This window comes from Chinchilla lanigera, unplaced genomic scaffold (genome assembly GCF_000276665.1).
Source record: "Chinchilla lanigera isolate Chin_1 unplaced genomic scaffold, ChiLan1.0 scaffold00050, whole genome shotgun sequence".
Classification (NCBI taxonomy): Eukaryota; Metazoa; Chordata; class Mammalia; order Rodentia; family Chinchillidae; genus Chinchilla; species Chinchilla lanigera.
This window is the reverse complement of record NW_004955451.1, coordinates 5549819-5571716: the sequence shown is the minus strand read 5'-3', so window position 1 is coordinate 5571716 and position 21898 is coordinate 5549819. Positions and strand designations below refer to the sequence as shown.

Genomic DNA, 21898 nt, shown 5'->3' with positions numbered 1-21898 from the left:
TTTTTTTTCCCTTTTGATACAGAAAAATTTTAGTTGATCACGTTTTGCCTTTTTCACTTGGGCTGCTAGGAAGCTTAGAGGCCAGTGTGCGGAAGAGTCACAGCAGGTCTCTTGGTGTTGTTACTGTTGTATTTGTTGTATTTCCTTTCCACAGCCCAATGTTTAAAAATTTAATTGTACTGTTGGTTTTATGTCTCATTGTCATCTCAAAGCATTTGTCTTTGTTCAAAGAAGTGGGTTAAGAATACTTAAAACACTACCGTACAATAAACAAAAGAGAAAGCACCAGGATTTCATGCTGTTAGGAAAGCTTTAGAATGGAAAAGCTTTCTGAGATTGAGACTGACTGGCTTATTAGTATAATGTTTGAGCGTGTATCCTGGAGGTAGACTGCTGAGACTGTAACTCTGGCGCTATCAATTTATCAGCTGTGTGATCTGGGCAAGTTATTTGGACTCTTTGCTTCTCATTTTCCACATCTATAAAATGGGAAGATCTCCTTCAAAGGACTGCTGTGAGGATTGGACATTAAGAAACATGTCTAGCACATATACACGGCCTGTAAGATCTACCTATGACTAGCAGATTATTTTCTGGCATTATTTATTCTACTCTAGGAATTTCACAGTGGTGTTTGAGCTCCTCTGTCCATTTCTTCCAGTTCTGTTTTCTTTGCAGACTTCTTGATCTGCTAGGCCAGCTTTTTCCTGGTCTAATTAGCCAAGGTGCGGTCTATAACTTTAAAAAAAATTTTAATAGGGAAGAAAAAAGATTTGCCCTCTGGGCTTGGCATATGTTCCCCAAAGATCAAGGGAAAGATGAAGGCCTTTCCTCTGCCTCCAGCCACCATGTGCTCTGTGTGGCTTAGTGGTTAGAGCTGCCCCCTAGCCTGTCACTTTGGTAGGCCAGGGTGCTTTTCTGTCCTCCGTTTCCCTACAGTACCTCGGGGATCTTTTCTATGCCACAGTTACCTGCAGGATGCAGACACTTCCCCCACCTTCCCCAGGCAGATGAAGGCTTAAGCCTCCCGTCGGCTGTTTTGCGCCTTTTTTCTGTGTTGAGAATAAGATAACCAAAGCGAGAGTAGGTTTAGAATGTTTAAAAATTCCCTGAAATGGGAAGATTTTGATACCCCTTCATTCCCTAATCTTTGACAGTGGCACAGTGCTGATGAAATTGGAGGTCTGCTTCCCTGGCAGGCTGTCTCAGTGGTCACTAAAGGTGACCATGCAGGGCCCTCAGCCCTGGGGTTGACCGAGGAAAGGTGGGTGGCTGAGGGAACGCAGGCCTTGGAAGCAGCGCTCCTCAAGATCCTGTTCAAGTGCTTCCTCCGTAGACTGAGCCAAGCAATTTCAGGCAGAGAAGCAAGCTAAGGCTGGCAGGAGACACTGAACTATGGATTTAGCAGCAATTAAACAAAGACTTGGGCAAGTGGGTTTTTAAAAATAGGGCCCTGTAGTTACCCTTTGTTCTTGCTAGTTAATTTAAAATAAGCGTAGTCTTTTTCTATTAGCTGACTGCGGTGCCTGAGTTGTCCACATTTGTTTTCATGACTAGTCTTCTGCATTGCACAGGAATTCATCAGCTCCAGGATGTCTTCCTGGGCATCTTTTGGCTTTCCTGGGCCTCCTCCCTGCAACCATTTTGTCTCTAGAAGTCAGCAAGTGTGAATGCCTGGATTTTCCTCTGACGCGTACAGTGTAGCGATGTCTTCATAACCATGGTGGGACACACTGGCATCCTGCATCCACCCACACTGCAGTCCTCAAGATTGTCTTGAGGTAGGTTGGCCTGCTGCCTGCCCCTCCACCAGCCAGCCCCGGCATGGGAAAAGCCCTGGCCTCCCATGGAGTGGATGGGGCTCCACTGGGTTTCCATCAGCTACTACCATCAGCTACCGCAAGAGAAGCTCTTGATGAACTCTCGCTGGAGCCTTCAGAGATGCACTTTCACGAGAGCCCTCTTCTATTTTGTTTTCTTGAAGATGGAAAACATGTACTGATTCCTGTGTTTATCTTACGGCGCCTTGAGAGGCAAATATGTATTTTTACATTATCCTGGAATGTCTTATAGAGGGAGTATGTATTTTTATATTCGTTAGGATCCACAGGCCAGATCCGGTCACCACCTGTTTCCACAAAGTCTCACTGGAACCCGGCCACTCGTGTCTCCTTGTGGTCTGCCGCGATGTTGTAGTGTGTAGCAGCCCCAGCAGAGCCCAGTAGCTGTGACAGATCGGGAGGGGTGCAGGCTGAGCCTTTCTGCCTGGCCCTGTGTAGAAACGTGCTGACTGCCAGCAAGCCTGCCAGGGACCTGGTGGTGTAGGCACTAGGGGTGTCCAGGTGAGCTTGACAGCGTTCTGACAGTGAGACACGGACAGACGTGTGCGTGACATGTCAGTTAGTGAGAAGCGCTGTGAAACAGCTTGCGGCAGAACCATCAGGGCAGGGAGACTGAACTGGGGTGTGGAAAGTGTGTCTTAGGATGGTCAAGCCCGGCCTTTAGGGGTGCTCTTGTGGAGGCACATGGAGAGGAGAGGCCAGGAGGCAGGCGCTTGCTGGGTGAGCAGTAGCAAGGAGGTCCTTGTGGACTGAGGTAGGGGCTCATAGGAGGAGCCGAGTTGGGAAGGGCCAGGTCACACCCAGCCCTGGCGAGGACCTGGCAGTCCTTCTGTATGCAAGGGGAGGCCAAGGACTGCAGGAGAGAACTCCCATCTTGGAAGGCCTGCCTGTTGTAGGGGACTGGGCAGGTAGGAGCTACAGTGCTTGCTTGTCCAGGGGCCGGGGAGGTAGTGAGGGAGGTGGGAGGAAGTCGTTGGATTCCAGCCGTGTCTGGAAGATCCAGCCTCTTGTATTTGGTGGAGATGAGGATGAGGATGTGAATGTGCCGAGAAGGAGGAATGAGGAATAAGGCTGGGGTTTATGGTCTCACCAGCTAGAAGCCCTTTTCTTCTGATGGGAAGAGTGGAAGGGACGGTTTTGAGGGCAAAACTCAGTGTTGGGGAGCCTCTTTCCCCAGCTGTCTTCCACTGCTCATTCCCTTACGGAGAGAAAGGGGAATCCACTTTCATTCCTTTTTGGGAGTAATGCGGGATTTGGCTACTACAGTAGTCAATTCACCTGTGTCACAGACAGGAGCCTGAACTAAACCTGCATTACATTATCAGAAAACACATACAGGTAAATACATTTCCTCTGTTCAGAGACGTATTTCTTGTTCTGTTTGTTTTTAAATTAAAAATTTAAAAGTCATACATAAAAACACAAGATTGTATATACTCAGGGGCTGGAATTTGTCATCTCGTTCTCAAGGCTGATTATTTTCTGGTTAGGTCTTCTTTTCAGGGAAACGTGGTAGTTTTAACATACAGGAATTGAAGAAATATGATAGAAACCATGTACTGAGCCCTTATGTACCACTAACCAGAATCTGTATTTGTTATCTGCTGCTGCATAACAGATTTCCCTAGAATTTAGCAATTTAAATAGCAAGTATTTGTTATCTCACATACTATCTGAAGGACAGGAGTCTGGAGAGGGCTTATTACAGTGTAGGGCCCCGGCTCAGGGTCTCAGGCAGAGGTTCTGGGTGGCAGTCACACAAAGGCCTGATCAGGCTCTGAGCTCCAGGGCTGCTGGGTCCTCTCTACAGGGACCTCTTCCTATGCAGCTGCACATCTTTACTGCAGCTGGCTTCCCCAGAACTGAACAACCACTAATTTTTCCGCCTTTGAAATTCCCTCCTCGGCTTGGTGTTTTAACCTAGATCTCTAGGTGGGGAAACTGAAGGTTCAGGGAGCTTAGTTAACTCATTCACAGTTGCACAGAAGGCAGCGTGAGACTAGGACCCCTCCCCTGATCAGGGAAAAGGTGTTGCTTGTGTCTTTCTAGTGCTGTGGGTCAGTAATGTTTCACTTAACTGTCCCATGGTGTGAGTGTAATCACAGCTTAAATCAGCCCGTTGTCTTTGAGACTTACTCTGTAGTGCTTACTTTTTCCCTTTGCCTCCAGCTCCTGCAGCCACAAGGCTGGGATTCTCCTCTGGGAAAGCCTTGCCTCTGTCGCGGTGGCCCTGGGACTCAGGATGGCAAGGGTCCCTGGGGGCCGTTGCTGTTGAATTTACCACCATGGCAGCAAGCGGCTGGCGTCGGCACCATGGCTGCGTCCTTGGCCAGGAGGCAGCTTGGATTGGGGACCCTGTTTCACGTTGTGTGTTGGTGTGTTGCCAAGTCAGGACAGCAGCTTCTTTGTTTTCAAAAGTAAAGGTTATTGATATTTTTTTTCTAAATTAGAAAAGGAATGCTTGCTCCTTAACGGAAGATTCAGAATACATAGGCGAGTGTGGAGTAATTAATATTTTGGTGTGTTATCATTTTTGTGTGTATATGTATAGATATTTAAAAACAGAACTGGAAAAAACCCCAGAATTGGAATGGTTATCGTATGTGTGTGTTTGTGTATACACATGTACTCAGATTCTTCATTCATTTACAGTACTTTATAGTAATTTTCATGTCATTACTTGGTTGTAACATGATTTTTAATTGCTATGTAACATCCCAGCATCTTAATACAAAATATAGATGTATTTTAAATCTGTCTTCCTGCGAAGGACAAGATGTGCAAGGATTTCATTCCTTTTTTTGAGATAGCGTCTTCCTACATATTTCAGGCTGGCCTTGAGCTCACCATGTAGCCCAGGCTGGCCTTAAACTTGCAACGATCTACCTACCTTATGCTGAGTGCCGGGATTACAGGTATGCGCCACCTCGCCTGGCTTATGGTTGTGGAAGGATTTAATTTCATACCACATGGACAGCATAGGGGGGAGAGAAGAGAGGATGTGTCTTAACATTACAGGGCATGGATTTGAGCCCCCTAACATGTGAATGATATCATGTACTCTGCGGTCGTGAGGGCCGATGAGGCCATGCCTGTACTGATCTTCTGTAAACTTATTGAAGACCCTGGCTCCTTGCCTTCTGGAGGTGGCATTTGCATGTTTTCTGGTGCTGTCCCTTAGGAAAGCTGAGCAGGGTGGAGGTGGCCCCAGGAAGTTCTGATGGTGAAGGAGACAGGTGCAGGGCGCAAGCTTGGGTTATCACTGTGGTCTGGGGGTGCCAGGGCCTGGCACTAGTGCTGACGCTAAAGTTTGCCCAGCCAGAGTTTGGGGTACTGTGGGCCCTGAGGATCATCAGCTGGCGCATGGGCTTCCCAGGACACACCTGTGGTGGAAGAGAGCGGGACCTGGAGTGAGTGACTTTGCTCATAGGACTCGGTGACTCCCAGGTGGCCATTGTGTGTGGGTGGGATGCACCCTGCAAGGGGAAGTGTCCTGCAGCTCTGCACTGCTACTGACCTCAGGCTGGGGCTTCTCTGGGAGAGCAGTAGAGGAGATGGCATCATTGTGAGTTAAGAGAGAGAAGGGCAGAGTAGAGCAAGCCCCAGGGGCGATGAGGCAGCCCATTGGTTTTGTTTACTTTGATCCTCTTAGCTGCCTTCCCTTGTTGATGTCCTATTCTCAGCACTTGGTGTGTTATGTGGCATGCAGGAGGTGCTCAATAAAGGAGCGTGGACTTAGTGAGAGGAATGAAAAATGACCAGCCAGGCCGGAGGCGATTCAGTGATGCGCAAAGAAGCCTCCAGGATAAGGTGTCGGGTATGGGTGGGGCCTGGTTCCAGCCCCTCCTTCCCAGCTGTGCTGCTGGCTCCTTCTGCCGTCTGACAAGTGGGGAGGGCACACTCGCCCTTCAGGGCTGGAGACCTGGGGACAAGGGATGTGCAGTGTGCTGTCCCTGAGGTCTGGTGCACAAAACACAGAGCAGGCAGCCGTCCTGGGAGCCGCTGTCACTTGGCAAACTGAGGAGCTCGTGGGAAGGGCCACGGAGACGCGCCTTTGGCATCCAATGGCGGTGAAAAATGGGGCGTGTGGCCATCTTGTGCCCGTATTTCTACTCAGGTGTCCACGAGAACATAAATAAAAGAAGGTGTAGCTTGGCGGGTCCCGTACAGGCTTGTTACATACAGCTGCTCAGGGACCCTGAAGGCTGCATAACTCACAGCCTCTCTGCCTTATTGGTGCTGTGCTTCATTTGGGTCCCTACTCAGGCTTTTTGTCAAGGCTGCCATTGTTGGATGTTTATTGAGTGTTGCACAAAGCAGATAGATAATGTGGGCCCAGCAGTTCCTGGGGTGACTGCCCTCCCTCCTGTCCTCCTTCCTTGCTTTCACCTCCAGGGGCTGTGAGATGTCGAGAGGGACCAGCCCCTTTGCTCCCCTTTGTCTTCCTCGTCTCCTTTGCCAGGAGAGTCCTTTATTTGTTCCTTAATGCAACCGGCCTCTGAAGATCTTTCCAGATCAATTCGGCTTGTCAGGGGTGCCAGGCTTAAGTTTTCAGACTTCTAAAGACGAAGGGGGCGGGGGGATGTGGGGGATCAGACTTCTCTCTTTGTGGCTTTCAGAAGAAAATCATGTGTGTTAAAATAAATGATGCAAATATCTGTATTTGATGTATAAAAGAGATAAATGGCATAAATGCAGATTATAGGGTATTCCTTAGAACTGTCCATCACCCATGGGCTCCTGGGAAAGGCACGAGGCAAGCCAAGCACCAGCCTGTTCTTCCAAGCAGTGGCTTCGCTTTTGGGAGGCCTCCAGGGGCTTGGTATATTTAGGTCATTGTCTCCTGGATTGACTCAGGATCGTCTGCACAGACAGCCGGTTTTCTACATGTCTCATCTTGAATGCATGCTTAGAAAATAAAGGCCATCTCCATTTCCATGTCCATTTTCTCCCGTTTGACCAGCACAGGGTTTCCATCTCCACGTGTGCGACTCTTTCTGGCTTGAGGACCAGCAGGTTTGGTGCGCTGAGCTTCTCCACCCGGTGTCTCTTTCCCCAGGGTTTGCTGCTGGCTTGGACTTGCTCTCCTGTTGGGGATGGTGGTCCGTGGTGGAGAGGGTCAAGTGTGGTTTGCCCCGCTCCTCTGTGATGGTGCCAGTTCCCATCCACGGGCAGGTGGCTGATGTACGTGCGTGAGGACTGAGCTGAAGCTTCCTGAAATGGGAGCAGCCAGCTGTGCCACTTCTGCCCGCGGTGTCTTTCCACCGCCACTGAAGACCCCTCAGACTCATGATTCCTGGACACACTGCCAGCGCCCCATGGCCTAGGCTCAGTGCGAGCTCTGGGCTCTGGCTTCCTAGAAAGCCCTTTGCCCAGCTGGGTTGACTCCCCAAGGCCCCCGGGGTGGTGATGCTCTAAGAGTCCTTCACCGAACGGGAATCCCTTGCTGTAACGTCACAGGGAGCCTGCCCCAGCCTGGGCCACAGGGGTGTCGGCATCCTGCCTGCCCGCCTAGGCTCAAGTGTGGATTCCAGCCCCTCCTCGCTTGTTGACCTTGAGTGGTCACAGCTACGTCTCTTTGCTGATGGCCATAGGCTGGCTCGTCTTAGCTCCCTGACGTCTCAGCCCTCACTGACTCGCTGTTGGACTCTTTGTGGCATCAGCACTTTGAGAGAGGCGTCGTTTTCACCCCATTTCAGGAGGCTCCAGGGGCTCAGTGTCGTGCAGCCAGCAAGTGATGGGCCACTGTGCAGGCGGTGGAGTTGGCCTCCGGACCCCTGCCAGCCACGCTCTGTCTCCTTCACCTCCGTGCTGCAGCGGTGCTGCCAGATGTCGTGCTCTTGGGGTCTCCTTCCCCTCTTGCCAGTGCAGGTACGGTGTCCGCCCTGCGGGGCTCACGGGAGCCCCAAACGAGACACAGTGTGTAGTGCATCAGGCCATAGTGGGTACTGGCAACCCAGCAAAGGCGAGTGTCTTTATTCTCGTCCCCTACAATGGGGGTAGGGCATGAGACAGGAGCATTCGTGTCCTCTTTGGCAGCCTTGATGTAAGGAGGGCAGGACCAGAAAGGGAAAACCTGGGGAATCCCCCTCGTTGTGGCTGGATCATCTCACCACAGAAGTCCCTCCAGCCAAGTCTGCAGTTCTGGGGGACAGGGGAGTGGCAGAAACTGCTTCTCAGAGAGGGATGTTCGGCGGGCGGTGTTGGTGGGTAGATGCTTGAGCCCTGACTGGAGCGGAGGTCGGGAACTTGTCCTGACCGCAGGCTGAGCTGTGCGTCCCCTGGTGAGGTTCCTCATGCACTGGGTCCCCTTGTGCCTCTGCGGGCACTGGCAGGAAGCCCTGGCTTTGGACACTGCTCTATCTTGTTTGCCTCTCCCTGGACAGAGCCTCAGCAGAAATACAGGGTCACCTCTGGACCTCTGTAAACACCCATTCTGCCTCTGAATGTGCTCAAGTGGGTTCACTGTAGAGAAACTCAAGCAGTGCCAGGGCACAGTATGACCATCCAAACCTGGGGCAAGAGAGCTGTTGGACTCTTTGTGGCATCAACGGGCAGAGACCAGTATACCCTCTAGAGCCCCTGTGTGGCAGGTGCACAGGGAGCTGTGGGAAGCCGTCTTTTCCTTCCTTCAGATCTGCCCTTCCATATGCCTGCTTGCATTGAAAAGAAAAAAAAGTTAACATATATGTAGATGATTGAAATGAATAAAGCTTAACTCATTTCCCTCAAAGTGAAAGAAACCAAACAAAGGTCCAGGGTGCCTGAGCCCGGGACGGAGCCCCATGCTTCCTAGGTTGATCCTTGCTCCGCCACTTAGCTGGGGACCCTGTACTGGTTAAGGCTGGTGGCACTTGTATACTGCTAGGTTCGTGAGGTATGGAACCCTGTGCCACTGATGTCTCTCTGCCAACGAGATCTTCCTCCTTTTTCCGGGCTTTTTCCCTGGCGCGCTTATGCCAGGAGTGTTACTTTTGGGGAGCGTGTTTGTAGCGAGCAGGAGCCATGGTAAATAGCTTTGTTGGCCACTTTTGCTTTTCTTGCTTGTATTGTATACTTTAATGTGTTTTTTCTTTTCTTGCTTTATTTTTTTGGATAATGGCAAAATCACCGCTTGTGGGCACCGGCACAGATAATACAAAAAAGCTCTTTCAAAAGAGCTTTATCTGAGCGCAAAGTACTTGGAATTGAAGACCCCCAGGGATTTGCCTCTATTGCTCATCTTTCTCTTCTCCCTCTTTTTTTCTCTCCCCTTTCTTTACACCCTCTCCCTCTCTGTCCTCTTTCTCTTTTCTTCATTCAAACTTGCAGTGGCACCGGAGTGAGCTACATATTGCCCTATTTTCAACTGATTTGCATGTTAGAGCAGAGTAATTGGTGTTTAACCAGAACAAAAGAGGATCTGTTTTCCAAAAGAAAAAGAATTTTTGAAGTAGACCCTATTGCGTGGACTGCCTTTGTTTCTCTTCTTATTAGGAACTAAATAGATTGGCCCCCGTCATGAGAACGGGGGAGATACTGCTTTGCTTAGGATGCTGCTTGAGCTAATTGGTTTGAATATTACATTTGACGTGGATCTGGGGGATGTTGGCAGAACACCTCCTTGGGACTTGGGCATTCGGTCCCTCCATCATCAGAGTACATACGAGACGTGAAGACACTCTGTTTATTTCCTAGCAGGATGTACTGGTTTTGGCCACACTCCAGTCTTCAGGTTGGCCTGCTGCTCTGAAGGAAGCCTTGGATATTGTCCTAGGGAGACTCCAAGGGCAAAGTTCACTGGAAATGTATGTGGCTGATGATTGACTTCTAGCAACGCTATGTGTAGTCATTGATTTGTGGCGTCTTAGCAAGAACGTGAAGTTGAGCATTATTTTCCTCTTGGACAGAGGAAGAAGGTCTGACTCTGAACTAGGAATTTGGTGGGGTGTCTATTGAAAACCCCTGGATTGCCCATTCCTCATTTATAGATCACTTATTCAACTCACGTACTTACACTAGTGCTCACGCTTACGTTCCTTTCCTTCTGGTGCTTTCCAGCATCTGACAAAGTGATAAAGTTGTGTGAAACTGAAGTGAAGTTTTGCAGACTTTCAGGAAAGTTTCAGTGACCACAAAACTCCCTTTTAGAAATGAGAAAGGAAAATACTGGTGTATAAACTTTGAAAAATGTTGGGAAAATGAGGTGTCTTCACTCTGAACAACCACCATTTTTAGTTTTAGTGTATTTTTCCGTTTTCTGCCATTATAGTTCTTGTACAAGCACACACACACACACACACACACACATTTTGAAGTGATCCTACAATACATGGATTATTTAGAGGCTTACGTTTAAGCAAATATTTTTAAATTCCAGCTTAAGAGTTCTGTGACCAGACAGAAAAGAGTTCTGTGACCTTGATTTCTTTTTTTGAGGTCACCCAAAGTTCTTTATCTTGCAAAATGTGATACCAGGGATAAGAGATGTAGCAGGGGTGACAGCTGGTGGTTGAAATCAATTTTACCATCTCTGCATATTTGTTACTGTTCTCCCCCTACAAATGGGGAGGTGGCGCCAAGCTTAGAAGGAGGGAGTGAGCCAGGTGAGCAAGATACAGCAGCAGTAGGTGCCACTCCCAGTTTTATCTGCCATCCCTTCCGCCTTCTTTCTATTTTGTATTTGAAAGTAACTTAAAACTTAAATGTTTTTAAGCATAAGTACCCTCCGGCCCAATATCTTTTACTTGTTGTACTGCTAAGAGTGGAGCTATCCTCTTCCCTAACAACAGAACAAACTTCAGAAATTTAACATGGGTAACAGTATGTTTTGGTCATACTGTTACCTATATTCCAGTCTTGTCAATTGATCCAGGTGTCCCTTAGAGGATTCTTTCCCCCTCCAGTATAGGTTGTAATGGAAGATCAGCTATAACATGCAATGTTTTAGTCTCTTTAGTCTGCTTTAATTTGGGCTATTTCTACCACACTTCTTCGCCTTGATGGCATTGCCAGGTACGAAGAATATACCTCCCCCTTTTCCGATTAGAATGGTTCTTGTCTAATATTTCCTCAGGATTAGATTCAAGTTGTACCTTCCTGGCCAGAATACAACGTAAGTGTTTTTATGTCCTTCTCAGGAATATCACATCTGGAGGTACTTGATGTCTATCTGCCTGTACGTGTGTGTGTATGTGTGCATGTGTGCGTGTGTGTGCAAATGTGTGTGTTACTGGGGATTGAACCCAGGTCTTTTACGCTGAGCTACACTTTCCCCTGTACCCTTTTAAATTTGAGACAGGGTCTCGCTAAGTTGCCCAGGTTGGCCTCAAGCCTATCTGCCTGTGTTTGATCACCTGGTCAGGTGTTGTTTGATTTCTCTGCTGTTATTACATTTTCTCTTGCATCTCATAAGCAGTCTTTGGGGAGACAGTGTAAGATCGTGCTCCTTGTCAAAATTGCCACTAGCGTTAGCGTTCACCTGTGATTCTTGCCGGATCTCATCTTTGCTGTGGTGGCTTCAAAATGATTTTCCAACTCCTGCCCACCCTCTGTGTTTTCTAGTTGGTACCTGGCATTACAGTGTTTTGCAAGCAACAGCCCTTCCTGCTTTGCTGTTACTTTTTAAATCTACTTATTATAGATATGGACGTGAGCAGTCTTACTATTTCAGTGGCTTGTACTCATTATTATAGAGTATAATTTTGGTGCTCACATTGTCCCACACTGGGTCAGTGGGAGTCCTTTCTGATTCTCCCTAACATTTTTAAAGGGCGTTTTTACTTCTGATGTAACAAGATGTTTCAGGTTCATTTTGTACCTACCTTGCCTCAGACTTGGAGTTGCCCATTTCTCTAAAAGGTGGTTCTTTTAGTGGGTGATGGATTTAGAGGCCAAGAAAGGATAGTTCCTAGAGCATCCTTGTGAGTTGTTACTGGGGTGTCTTTGCTTCCAGGCCATTTCAGAGGAGAGATCTAGGAACACGTGGCGTGCATGTGGGCTGGAATGTAGCTCTCCATGACAGGACTCTTGTGTTGTATGAATGAGCCCCCCAAACCACACACACATGTGCACACATGCAGATATCCAGCCACACAAGTGGACATCTCCATACATAAAACACAGATGTATTTTCGAAATCATGAGTTCATACCATACGTCCAGCTGCAATTCTGCACGGGGTCCTTTCCAGCTGCTCCTTCCGTGTCTGGGTATTCCTTCTGTAGCGAGCACCCTGCTTCACCAGAAGCAGTTTACTAGTTTGCGCAATCCTGTAACACATCTAAAATAGAGCCAGAGTGGCCTGTCCAGGCCACCATGAAAGACTAAGCCATTGCCACGGACACAGGGCTTGTTTGCAGGTTGCTTCCCCACCCGCCCAACCTCCCCTCCCCCAGCTAGACGCAGGGTCCGAGGCTGGGGCTGTGGTTGTGAACTCCAGGATCAATTCCTCCTGCCCCAGTTACCCTTCCCTGTGGATGTGGGTCACCTTCATTTGGGGCGGGTTCCCTCTCCCTTCCCCATCTTTGTTACTTGAGACATGACCGACCACCTGTTCAAAAGCCTGCCAAGGAAGTGTGGCTGCTGTCTCTTGCATTGCTCCTACCTTGCTCCCCAACCCTCAGGGGTGACCAAGTTTGGTGTTCTCTGGTTTTTCTTTCTTGCATTTCTTTCTGTAAAGATAAACAGATACATGTCTATTTTATGTGGAAGGTGGCATGTTATTATTTGCAAAAATCAACTAAAGTCCATATCTACTCCCGTTTCCTCTACTTTTCTTTACTGTCTTCTTTCTATTGTGGGATTCCATCCAGGGGACATGTTACATTGAGTAGGTGTCTCTGTGAGCTTCCTTATTTATGATAGTTGCATCATTTTTGTTTGAGAGAGGGTTTTGTTCTGTAGCCCAGGTTGGCCTCGAACTCATGACCTTCCTGCCCCAGTTTCGTGAGTGCTAGGATAACAGGCACGCCTCATCACACTTGGCTGCATCATATTGTTTGAAATGATGTGTGGACAAGGAAGAGAAAGAAAAAGGTGAAAGGTGAGAGATGAAAAATATTAGGTTTGTATCTCCTAAATGCTATTGTTTAGATTTTTATCATTTTTATTCTCAAGTGACGTGTATTATTATTACTTAACATTTCATTTATTTCTTTATTTGCCATACTGAGGATCAAAGTCAGGGGTGCTCTACCACTGAGCTACATTCCAGCCCTTTTTACTTTTTTTTTTTAGAGTCTTGATAAGTTATACAGGCTGGCCTGAAACTTTCAGTCCTCCTGCCTCAGCCTCCTGAATAGCTGGGACTGCAGGTGTGTGCCACCACTTTTGGCCATAAGAACATTTTTAAAGAAAAGTTTATATCACGACTGCAAATGACCAACCACCACCACTTACGTACTTGAATTTCTTGAGAGTTGCATAAAAATTGCAAACTTTTGAAGTTTAAAGCATTTAACTGTGAAGTATGCGTACATTGATTGATGGATTGATTGGTGCTAGGGATAGGCCCTCACATATGCTAGGCAAGCGCTCTATCACTGCGCTCTGTCTACCCAGCCCTTTAATTATTTATTTTTTTTAAAACAGAACTTGAACGTATAAATAATAATACATATTTTGAGAGGTCCGGTTTGTTTCTTAATGAAGATGTAAACCTATTGCATTCATTGATCTGACCCATTGATCTAATATGTACAGTAATGGGGCTGGGGCTCTTGGGATTTGAGAAAGATCTGTGTCTTACAGAGGAATAAAATAAAAACTGTGAATAGCTGTTGTCCCAGCTGTTGTTTAAATCACTAATAGGGCATTTTACGAAATGTCCTATTTATTAAAAAAACACACCACAACACTATAAAGAATGGTACAGAGTTATGTATGTGTGCCTGTGCCTTAAATGTCTTTGGATTATCTTAAGATAATGCCTTAAGGGTCCAGGCTGTACCGCAGCCATATGAGACTCATGCCAGTTACACCTCTGCTGTGGAGTCCATGTGGAAAACGTGCTACCATCTTCCTGTGGCCGACTTCTTGACCAAGCAGCCAGTAGCCAATGTCCTGTTCACCTTTGTTCCTGGAAATGGGTTGTGGAACTCGCGGCCCATCCTGCTTGCTCTTACACTGTCGTGGGTAATAAGGACGTGGCGTGTTCTGGACTAGTGTTCTAAAAAGAGAAGTGAGAATTGACTGAGTATCCCACAGTGTGTCATCTCATCAAAATTTGAATTATGAGACTTGTATTCTGAAATAGCTCTTTAGCACTGATCTTCACTGTTGTTTTAAATAATGAATGCAACATCGTAGTGGGACTTTTCACCTAGAAGTGAAGGAAAGGGACAAGTTCGTTTGCCAGCCTGCCTTTTCCGGGTATCCAAGTCCTGTGTGCTGCCAGTGGTGTAGAGCAGAGTCAGGCTCTTGTGCTTTGCTTTCCCCACTCACCATTGTAACCCGTGGCTCTTCTGTTTGGTTTGTTCTGTCTTCAAGATGGTGACAGGAGGTGTGAGGTCACCCCCTGGAGTTTCTATCCACAGCACTCCCTGGAAAAAAAGAGATGGAATTTTGTCCTGGGATTTCCCTCTGGGCAGAGGCTGTCTGTCTCCAGTTTCCCTACAGTCCCCCCATGGGGTTACCTGGAGTTGTTGTTGTTGTCAGTTCGTCCTCAAGCCACCTCAGCCATCCTTGAATCTTTTTTAGGACTTCGGGTTTCCACTTGTCTAGATGCCGTCTAATGTTGTTTACATGACTGTCTTTTCCTTCTTTCCTTTACTGAACCAACACTTGTAAGCTGTTACCTTTGCTGGGTCCAGGCTGGCTGTCAGGGCGCAGCACTGAGCAAGCTAAATGGGCTTGGTTCCTGCCTTCCTAGAGCTCCTGGTTTCCCTCACACTTGTGCACAGTTCCCTGTACTTCGCCGCCTGCTCAGCCTTTCCTTGCCTACTCATGGATGCACACATGTTGCAGAAAGAGAAGAAGGGGACACCACTGTAGGAAGAATCTAGAATCTGTTCTACCTTGTTAAATGCTGAGTTGTTTGCATGCTTTGGTACTTTGCTAGTGGTACAAGTTGCCTACAATATATGATGATTAAACTTGACTGTGTCAGCTTGATTGGCTTTGGGATCCAGCAGGGGGTTGGTGAAGCATACTTCTGGGTATGTCCGGCTGGGTCATGGAGGTGTGACACTGGGTATTATGTATGGTTGCTGGTCCCTTCCTCTCTGGCACTGTTCCCCTGCTCTGTATCCTAACCACTGTTAGCTAAGCAGCTGTGGTGCACCATTCCCTTCCGCCATGCTCTTCCGCCATGATGTTTCTGCCTTGGAGCCAGCTGACTGTGGCCTGAATCCTTGAAAACATGAGCCACATTAAACCTCTTCTCCTTCAAGCTGCAGGTGTTGGGCCTTGTGTCCAGCAATTGCAAAACATATACAATACATATCACAACTGCTTGGACATACCAAGTCTGAAGACTGTTAGTTTAAGGGGCTGAGATAGAAGTTGCAAGAGGTGGACAGATAGTGACACATGTGTGGTTCCTGGGACAAGGGGCCATTGCTCACAAACTCAGGAACTCCGATGTTCAGGTCACTTTTGTACCCAGAGAAGATGCCCTAAGGAAGAACAGTAATGTTCAACAGGAGTAGGGTGGCCCTCTCCTCACAGGTCACACCCACTCTCAGTATTGTAGCTTCTTAGCTTTCTGTGGTCTTTGGATTAGAAAGATCTGATGTTATTTATACTTGTTTGTGGGAACTCTCTGAGGTGCTGTATGTAAGCTTTGTATCTCAAATTGTGGGCTGAAGAGCTTTATCTCTAGTTCAAAGGCTTCAAGCCCCGCGTAGCACAACAAGGAGGTATTTGGGGGCACAGAGACGTCTGCTTGAAGTGTCTGAATAAGAACAGTCCCTCCCTCACGCTTCCCGGATGACGACTCCTTTGCTTTGTCCCAGGGTCACGGGCTTGGAATGAGGGGTCCTCCCTTACTATTGGGGTCCACCTTCGCCCACATGCCTCTCCCTTTTGGTGATCAGTGCTGCCTGACTCCTGACTCAGCAGCCTGGGGTTGGAAAGGGCATGGGTGTGTATGTGAATGTGTGCGCACACACGTGTATATGTGGGCCCCTGCACTTGTGGGAGGGGTTGGGGAATGGGGAGCTGTCTGGAGAATGGCAGCTCATAGGAAGAGCACAGGAAACTCAGAGGCTGTCCATTTGGCACAGTTGGGGAGTAACATTGAAATCTGCTTCTTAATTAACATTTATGAGTGATCCTGACAGTGATTAAAGAAATACGGGAAAGCTCTCGACATATGTGTCCGTTATGTATGCTGAGGGAGTGAGAGAGATGAGGAAAAACGCAGTGCTGCAGAGATGGCTTTAGAAGGGTGAGTCATGCGCATTTGTGCCCAGGGTACCATGGAGTGACGAACAGTGCCGTAAACACTTAGACGAATGGATCACCTTTTATCAGTTTTATTGCAGTTCTCAAGTTGCTTCGCATGCGTGCCTGTGTTCCTGCCGCCGTCTGCTTACAACCGGAAACAACAGAAAGGAGTGAACACTGGGCCCGGCGAGCTTATCCAGCAGGTGAACTTCGGAAGTTACTTTGCATGGAGCCTTTTAAGGAACATATGTACTTAAAAACCCAAAGGAAGTGTAGAAAGCCAGGAATTTAATTCTTAAATCCAAGAAGATTCTAGAACCTGGCTGTACCCAAGCATCTCTTTTCCTGCTCTTCTAAAAGAATTACAGTGCATCTAGGAGATGTCAGCCCTGTGGGTTCTTGCTGCCTGGTGCCGCGTGAATTATAAATGAACCATATGGAACCACTTTATATTAAGTAACTTACGTGTTCCAATGATAGTTATTTCGGTTGTAATCTCCTCAGAATCTGTTGGTAATGACTGGTGTGTTTTCACCTGAGGTTGTTAATGCTCCAGTGACTGTTGGTAACAGTGCCAGAGGTAGGAGTGTGTGCGTGTGTGTGTGCGCGCTCGCACACGTGCCTGTGTGTGTTCATATGAGCTGTATTTCATGGTCTGATAACTTTTATTTTTTTGCCATAGATTTCAGACACCGTGCTCTGGAATAGCCATTTTAGGGATTATGTTTATTTGTCCTAAGCCAGTGCCAATTTCCACTTTGTCCAAGGAAGGGCCGTGTCTGGAAGCACACGGAGCACTGCATGGAACTGCCGTGTGATGGCCCTGCAGGGACTGCCCATTCTTCAGGGTAGCGTCCAAATGCCTCAGCATCGCCTATGAGGCGTGTCATTACACAGTCCACCTCTCCTTGCCTGCTACTCCTCCTCACACACCCTCATTCTGCACTCTGGCGCTCCTGCTTCTGCTGGCTGTTGATGCCTCTGTGTCCTTGCTGGTGGGACTCCCCGGCCCAGGATGAGCCCCTGCGTCTTGCTTGCTTGGCTGTGCATCACCTGGCCTGTGATCCCTCTTGATCCCTCTGTCCTCTCCTCCTGGCCTGCTTTGTTCTGCTTCTGTCTGTCAGTACCCATAGCACTTGGCTAGACTCCGTTCACCCACTCTGCTGTCAGCCACAGATCATTGGGAGAGGGGTAATACAGAGGTAAAGGTTCAGCAAGGAAGGATGAGCACCAGGCAAAGCAGTTACCACCCCTAGGTCTGCAGGGGCCACGGGAGGGAGCAGCTGCTGGAACTGAGCAGTGGGGAGCTGTGGGTGGCTCCGTAAGCAGGGACTGGGTGGGCCCTGCTGCCCAGCTTCCCCTTCTCCCATCACCTAACGCCGGCTTCCATTGGCCAGATCTGCCGGCAAGCTACAGTGGGGATCCCCGGAGGTGTGCTCTGTCAGTCAGTCTTGCACGGTGCAGAGCAGTGAGGAGGAAACAGGCAATGTCTGGAGGGTCCAACAGAACAAGCAGCACCCCTGCACTGCCCTCGGTGACAGGAATCTCAGTGGGGCATCAGCCGTGTCTTGCTCTCTTTGTATTCCCTGGCTCTCTCCTGAGGGTTGCTGGGATCCGGGCTTTGCCCTCTCTCTGGTCTCCATCAATATCCCTGGCTGTGCTGGGATGGAGATGCTTGTGTAGAGCAGTCTCCAGCTCTCTGCCCCTTCCCACTTGAGGGTGTGCTGGTTCTGAGCCTTTTCTGTGTCTGCCTTCTGGATCCCCTACGGAGCCGGCCCAGTGCCTGATCCAGGGTGTGTGGTGATGGAATGAATGATTGAGAAGAGAAAAGACACGTTGTGTGAAGAAACCAAGAACAAGTAGGGATGTGAGTGTGTCTTCTTGCTCCCAGAAAGGATCCCAGAAAGGTGTAGGAATTTCTCATCGGGTTTGTTTACTGTTGTAGTCTAGGCACCATGCCTATACTTGTCAAGAGAATAAATTTGGATGTTAAGTCATGAACCTGGATGGTTTCTTCTTTAACAGGTGGCCCTCAGATTCTCCGGTGCTCCACCTCTTTTGTGAGGTGGACCACTTTGGTGTTTTTCCTAAGTGGAGAAATCCGTGGCTGCCAGATCTGTGGCCGCTATGTAGAGCGGTTCCCCCTTCTCCACTGGGGATATGGGTACTATGTTTTTCCTTATAAATACATACCTACAATAAAGTTTAACTTATAAATTAGGCATGGTAAAAGATAAATAACAAAATAGAACAATTTAACAATGTGCTATAGTAAAAGTTATTTACAACTTACCAATTGTTTATTTCTGGAATCTTCCATGCAGTATTATTTTTGACCATGATTGACTGTGGGTAACTGAAACCACGGACACTGAAACCCAGATAAGGGAGGATAACTGTATGCTTTGTTGTTGTTTTCAGACACTTTCTCTTTATAGTCTAAGCTGGCCTTGAATTTATAGTCCTCCTGCCTCAGCCTCCTGAGTGCTAGGATTACAGGCATGTACCACATGCCTGGCTGTATTCTTTTGAGCTCTGGAGTTTAGAAGTCTGGGCAGAAAATTCTGTGTCTGCTTCTCTTATTTTAGAGAAGAGCAGGGGAGAAAACAGCACTTACAGACTTCCGTGGAAGAGAAGGGAAGCAGAGGAAGGGGAGCCCCTCGGTAATGGAGGGTGGGACCCCTGTTGGCTGGCCTTGCCCGCTAGCACCAGGGTGCCTCTTCTAAGCCCACACAGGTCTGTGATTCAGAGAGGAGAGACTGAGGAACATTAGATGAGTGACAGAGGGCAAGGTGGGGGAGTAAACATCAGTGACTCTCCGAATGACTGTTCCTTGCAAAGCTGTTCCTGACCTGGGTTTTCAGGCTTGAAGGAGTTGTTCTCCTGTGCTCGGGCTTCTGGGTGTCATCCTGGTCTGTGTGGACTTAACTGGAATGGAGTCCCTGAGGCCGAGACCACCTTTTTGTCCGGTAGGCCAGGCTCCTCCTAGGCCGTCCTAGGCTGCAGCGGCCCTCCTGGGCACTCAGCAGTTTCACAGGGTGGTGCTGAGGATCAGGGTGTGGAAAGCAGGAAATTAGTAATGACTAGGCTGGGTGAGGATGACTCTTGCAATTTTGAAAGAAATGCTTAAAAATTAATTGGTTCTCTGCTCTGCAGCTTTCTTCTGAGGAAGCCAAAAAGAAAAGTCAGGATGGAGAATTTCCCACTGTGACGCCTTTTATTTCTGACAAGTTGAGTCATTTAATGATGATTTGAGTATCAACAGCCCAATGGCCCATCCTTCCCCAGACAGCTCCCAAAAATGTGCTGTCTTTGAGAAGGGAGCGTTTCGTTCCTTTAATGTCTGGGCAGCTTAAGTCGTCTGGGCTCGCATGTTTCCCAGACCATTACTGGACTTCTGATGGCCAGGGTGGGGGTGGGGGTTTGCCTTGGCCTGCGGCTCCCTTGCAAGTCATCTTTGAGCCAGGTAGGGTTGGAGCAGGCATGGCTGTGCCTTTTGCACTGGATGGAGGCCTGTGGATGCGTTTGTTGAGCTCCAAAGTGCTGCTGGGTTTTCTTGGGGTTGTATTAAGGACCTGTATACCCTGGAGGACCCTCAATCGTGTGGTTAATGAAAGGCTTGGTGCACTGATACATGGTTGAGTTACGAACGCACAAAAGATGCTCTCAGAGATTGTAAGGTACAATGCGGGCAGTCATTCTCTTCATTACACAGTAAGGGAGTGGGTGGTGATGAAGTCTGGTGCCAATGATGTCATTTTACCTGTAGGGGTATTTGCTGAGTCACAATACCTATTTCCTCTACAAGGTTTTATCTCCAAGCTCTCAGTAGATTGAAGATTTGATCTGATTACTTTCCCCCACTGGGTCCCAGGACGGTAAGAGTAACTTATGACCTGGTCCTATTGTTTCCTCATTGACAATTGGTCCTGAGTGATTCTGGGGTTGGACTGGAGACAATAAAGTCTTCTTTCCCATGCTGATGAATAGTAAGGAATGGCATCCTCATTTTCTTTTTGTAAAGGGGCCAGATAGAAAGTGTTTTGGGCTTTGCAGGCCGAGAAGCAATATTGAGGATATTATATAGGTCCTTACATCTAACAGGAGAGAAAACAAATTGACACATTTTACACTGATGAACTTTGACATATAATAATAATTGAGTAGAGCTTTTTTCATAATACAGATTTGCTACTGATAAGAATGGATGTTATTTGGGGGGAGATAACAGCTTGCTGAACTGGTGTTCAGTCATCATGTTCTGTTATCGAATCAATTACAGATGTTCATCTTGAAAATGCGTTCGTAGTTTGCAGATCACCCAAAACAGCCGGGCGTGGTGGTGCATACCTGTAATCCCAGCACTCGGGAGGCTGAGGCAGGAGGATCACTGTGAGTCTGAGACCAGCCTGGGTGACAAAGTGAGCTTAAGGCCAGCCTGAACTGTATAGCAAGACCCTATCTCAAAAAGACCAAAGGAAAACAAAACAAAACAAAACAAAACAAAACAAAACAAAACAAAACAAAACAAAACAAAACAAAACAGCAGACCAGAGTTGACCTGCAGGTTGCAACTTGCCAGCCCCTGACCTGGTGATCTTGGTTTTAGGTAGAAAGCGTCCTGGTGTGCAGTGGCCCAGGATTCCGTGCTGTACCTTGGTTGAGTGGCTAGGAGTTGTTATTTGGATGCTGTAATCCTAGAATTTTGTCCCACTCAGCAAATAGAGGCAGAGATACAGAAGTGAGCAAGAAGATCAAGGTCGTTGCCTTGGGAGAGCTTACATTCTGGCTGGAGAGATAAGTGAATGTGAAATATGATCCCAGGTAGTGGTGAGTGCCACTGAAAAAGTGAGATGCGGGCATGTGAGTGATGCTGGGAGAGGTGGTTAAGGAACAGGTGCCTCTCCGGGAGGATTCGATGGCCTGAATGTGTTCCCCAAAGCTCACTGTTGGAAACCACATTCATATGGCATTTGGGGGTGGGGCCTTTGGGAGGGAGTGAGGTTTAGGTGAGGTCATGAGGCTCATGAGGGGTCCTGACAACAGCAGTAGTAGCTTTGTGAGAAGAGGAAGAGAGACTGGAGCAAGCACACGTGCTCTGCGATGCCCTCTGCCATGTTGGAATGCAGCGCGAAGGCTCTTACCAGAGGCCAGCACCATGTTCTTGGACTTCCCAGCCTTGGGAACTATGAGCCATATGAGCTTCTCTTATTTATACGTGGCCAGATCTCAGAAAAAGATGGAGATGACATTCAGATAGAGGCCGGAATTAAGGGAGGGAGTGCACCACCAAAGCCTTGGGTGGGGCAACGGCAAATGGATGTCTTCACACAGGCAGGCACAGGCTTGGTGATGCAAGCGATTAAGAAGACAGGAGTAGAGGGGGTGTGATGGGGAAGGTGGGATGGGACAGGGTGCGAGACGAATTTAAGAGGAGGCAGGGGCCAGATAGGAGGATCTCTGAGGCTCCCGCAGAGGTGCCTGTGATGGGGCGTGGTCATAGGCTCGCAGTCAGACACGGATGTCATGTGGGGAACTGTCGAAGAAGCTCACTCCAGCTGCTGGGCAGGGAGTAGACTTGAGAAGTCAAGAGTGGAAGTGGTTTGATGGGACCACAAAACTGAGTGTTGGAAATAGAGATTGTCAGAGAAGTGTGGCGTCTGTGGTCAGGGTATATTTCACATTGTCTT

General features: G+C 48.1%; 1 protein-coding gene across 11 annotated transcripts in view; it reads left to right on the top strand.

Moving 5' to 3' along the window:
• Nucleotides 1–21898, top strand: part of Msi2 (musashi RNA-binding protein 2) — a 426832-nt gene that overhangs the window by 126123 nt on the left and 278811 nt on the right. For 7 of the 11 annotated variants that reach the window (XM_013519250.1, XM_013519251.1, XM_013519248.1 and 4 more), the window contains one exon: nt 16307–16411. The exons of the other annotated variants lie outside the window; for them this stretch is intronic. In XM_013519250.1, the coding sequence (XP_013374704.1) occupies nt 16307–16411 (105 nt within the window). The remainder of the gene's footprint in view (nt 1–16306; nt 16412–21898) is intronic. 11 annotated transcript variants of the gene reach the window in all.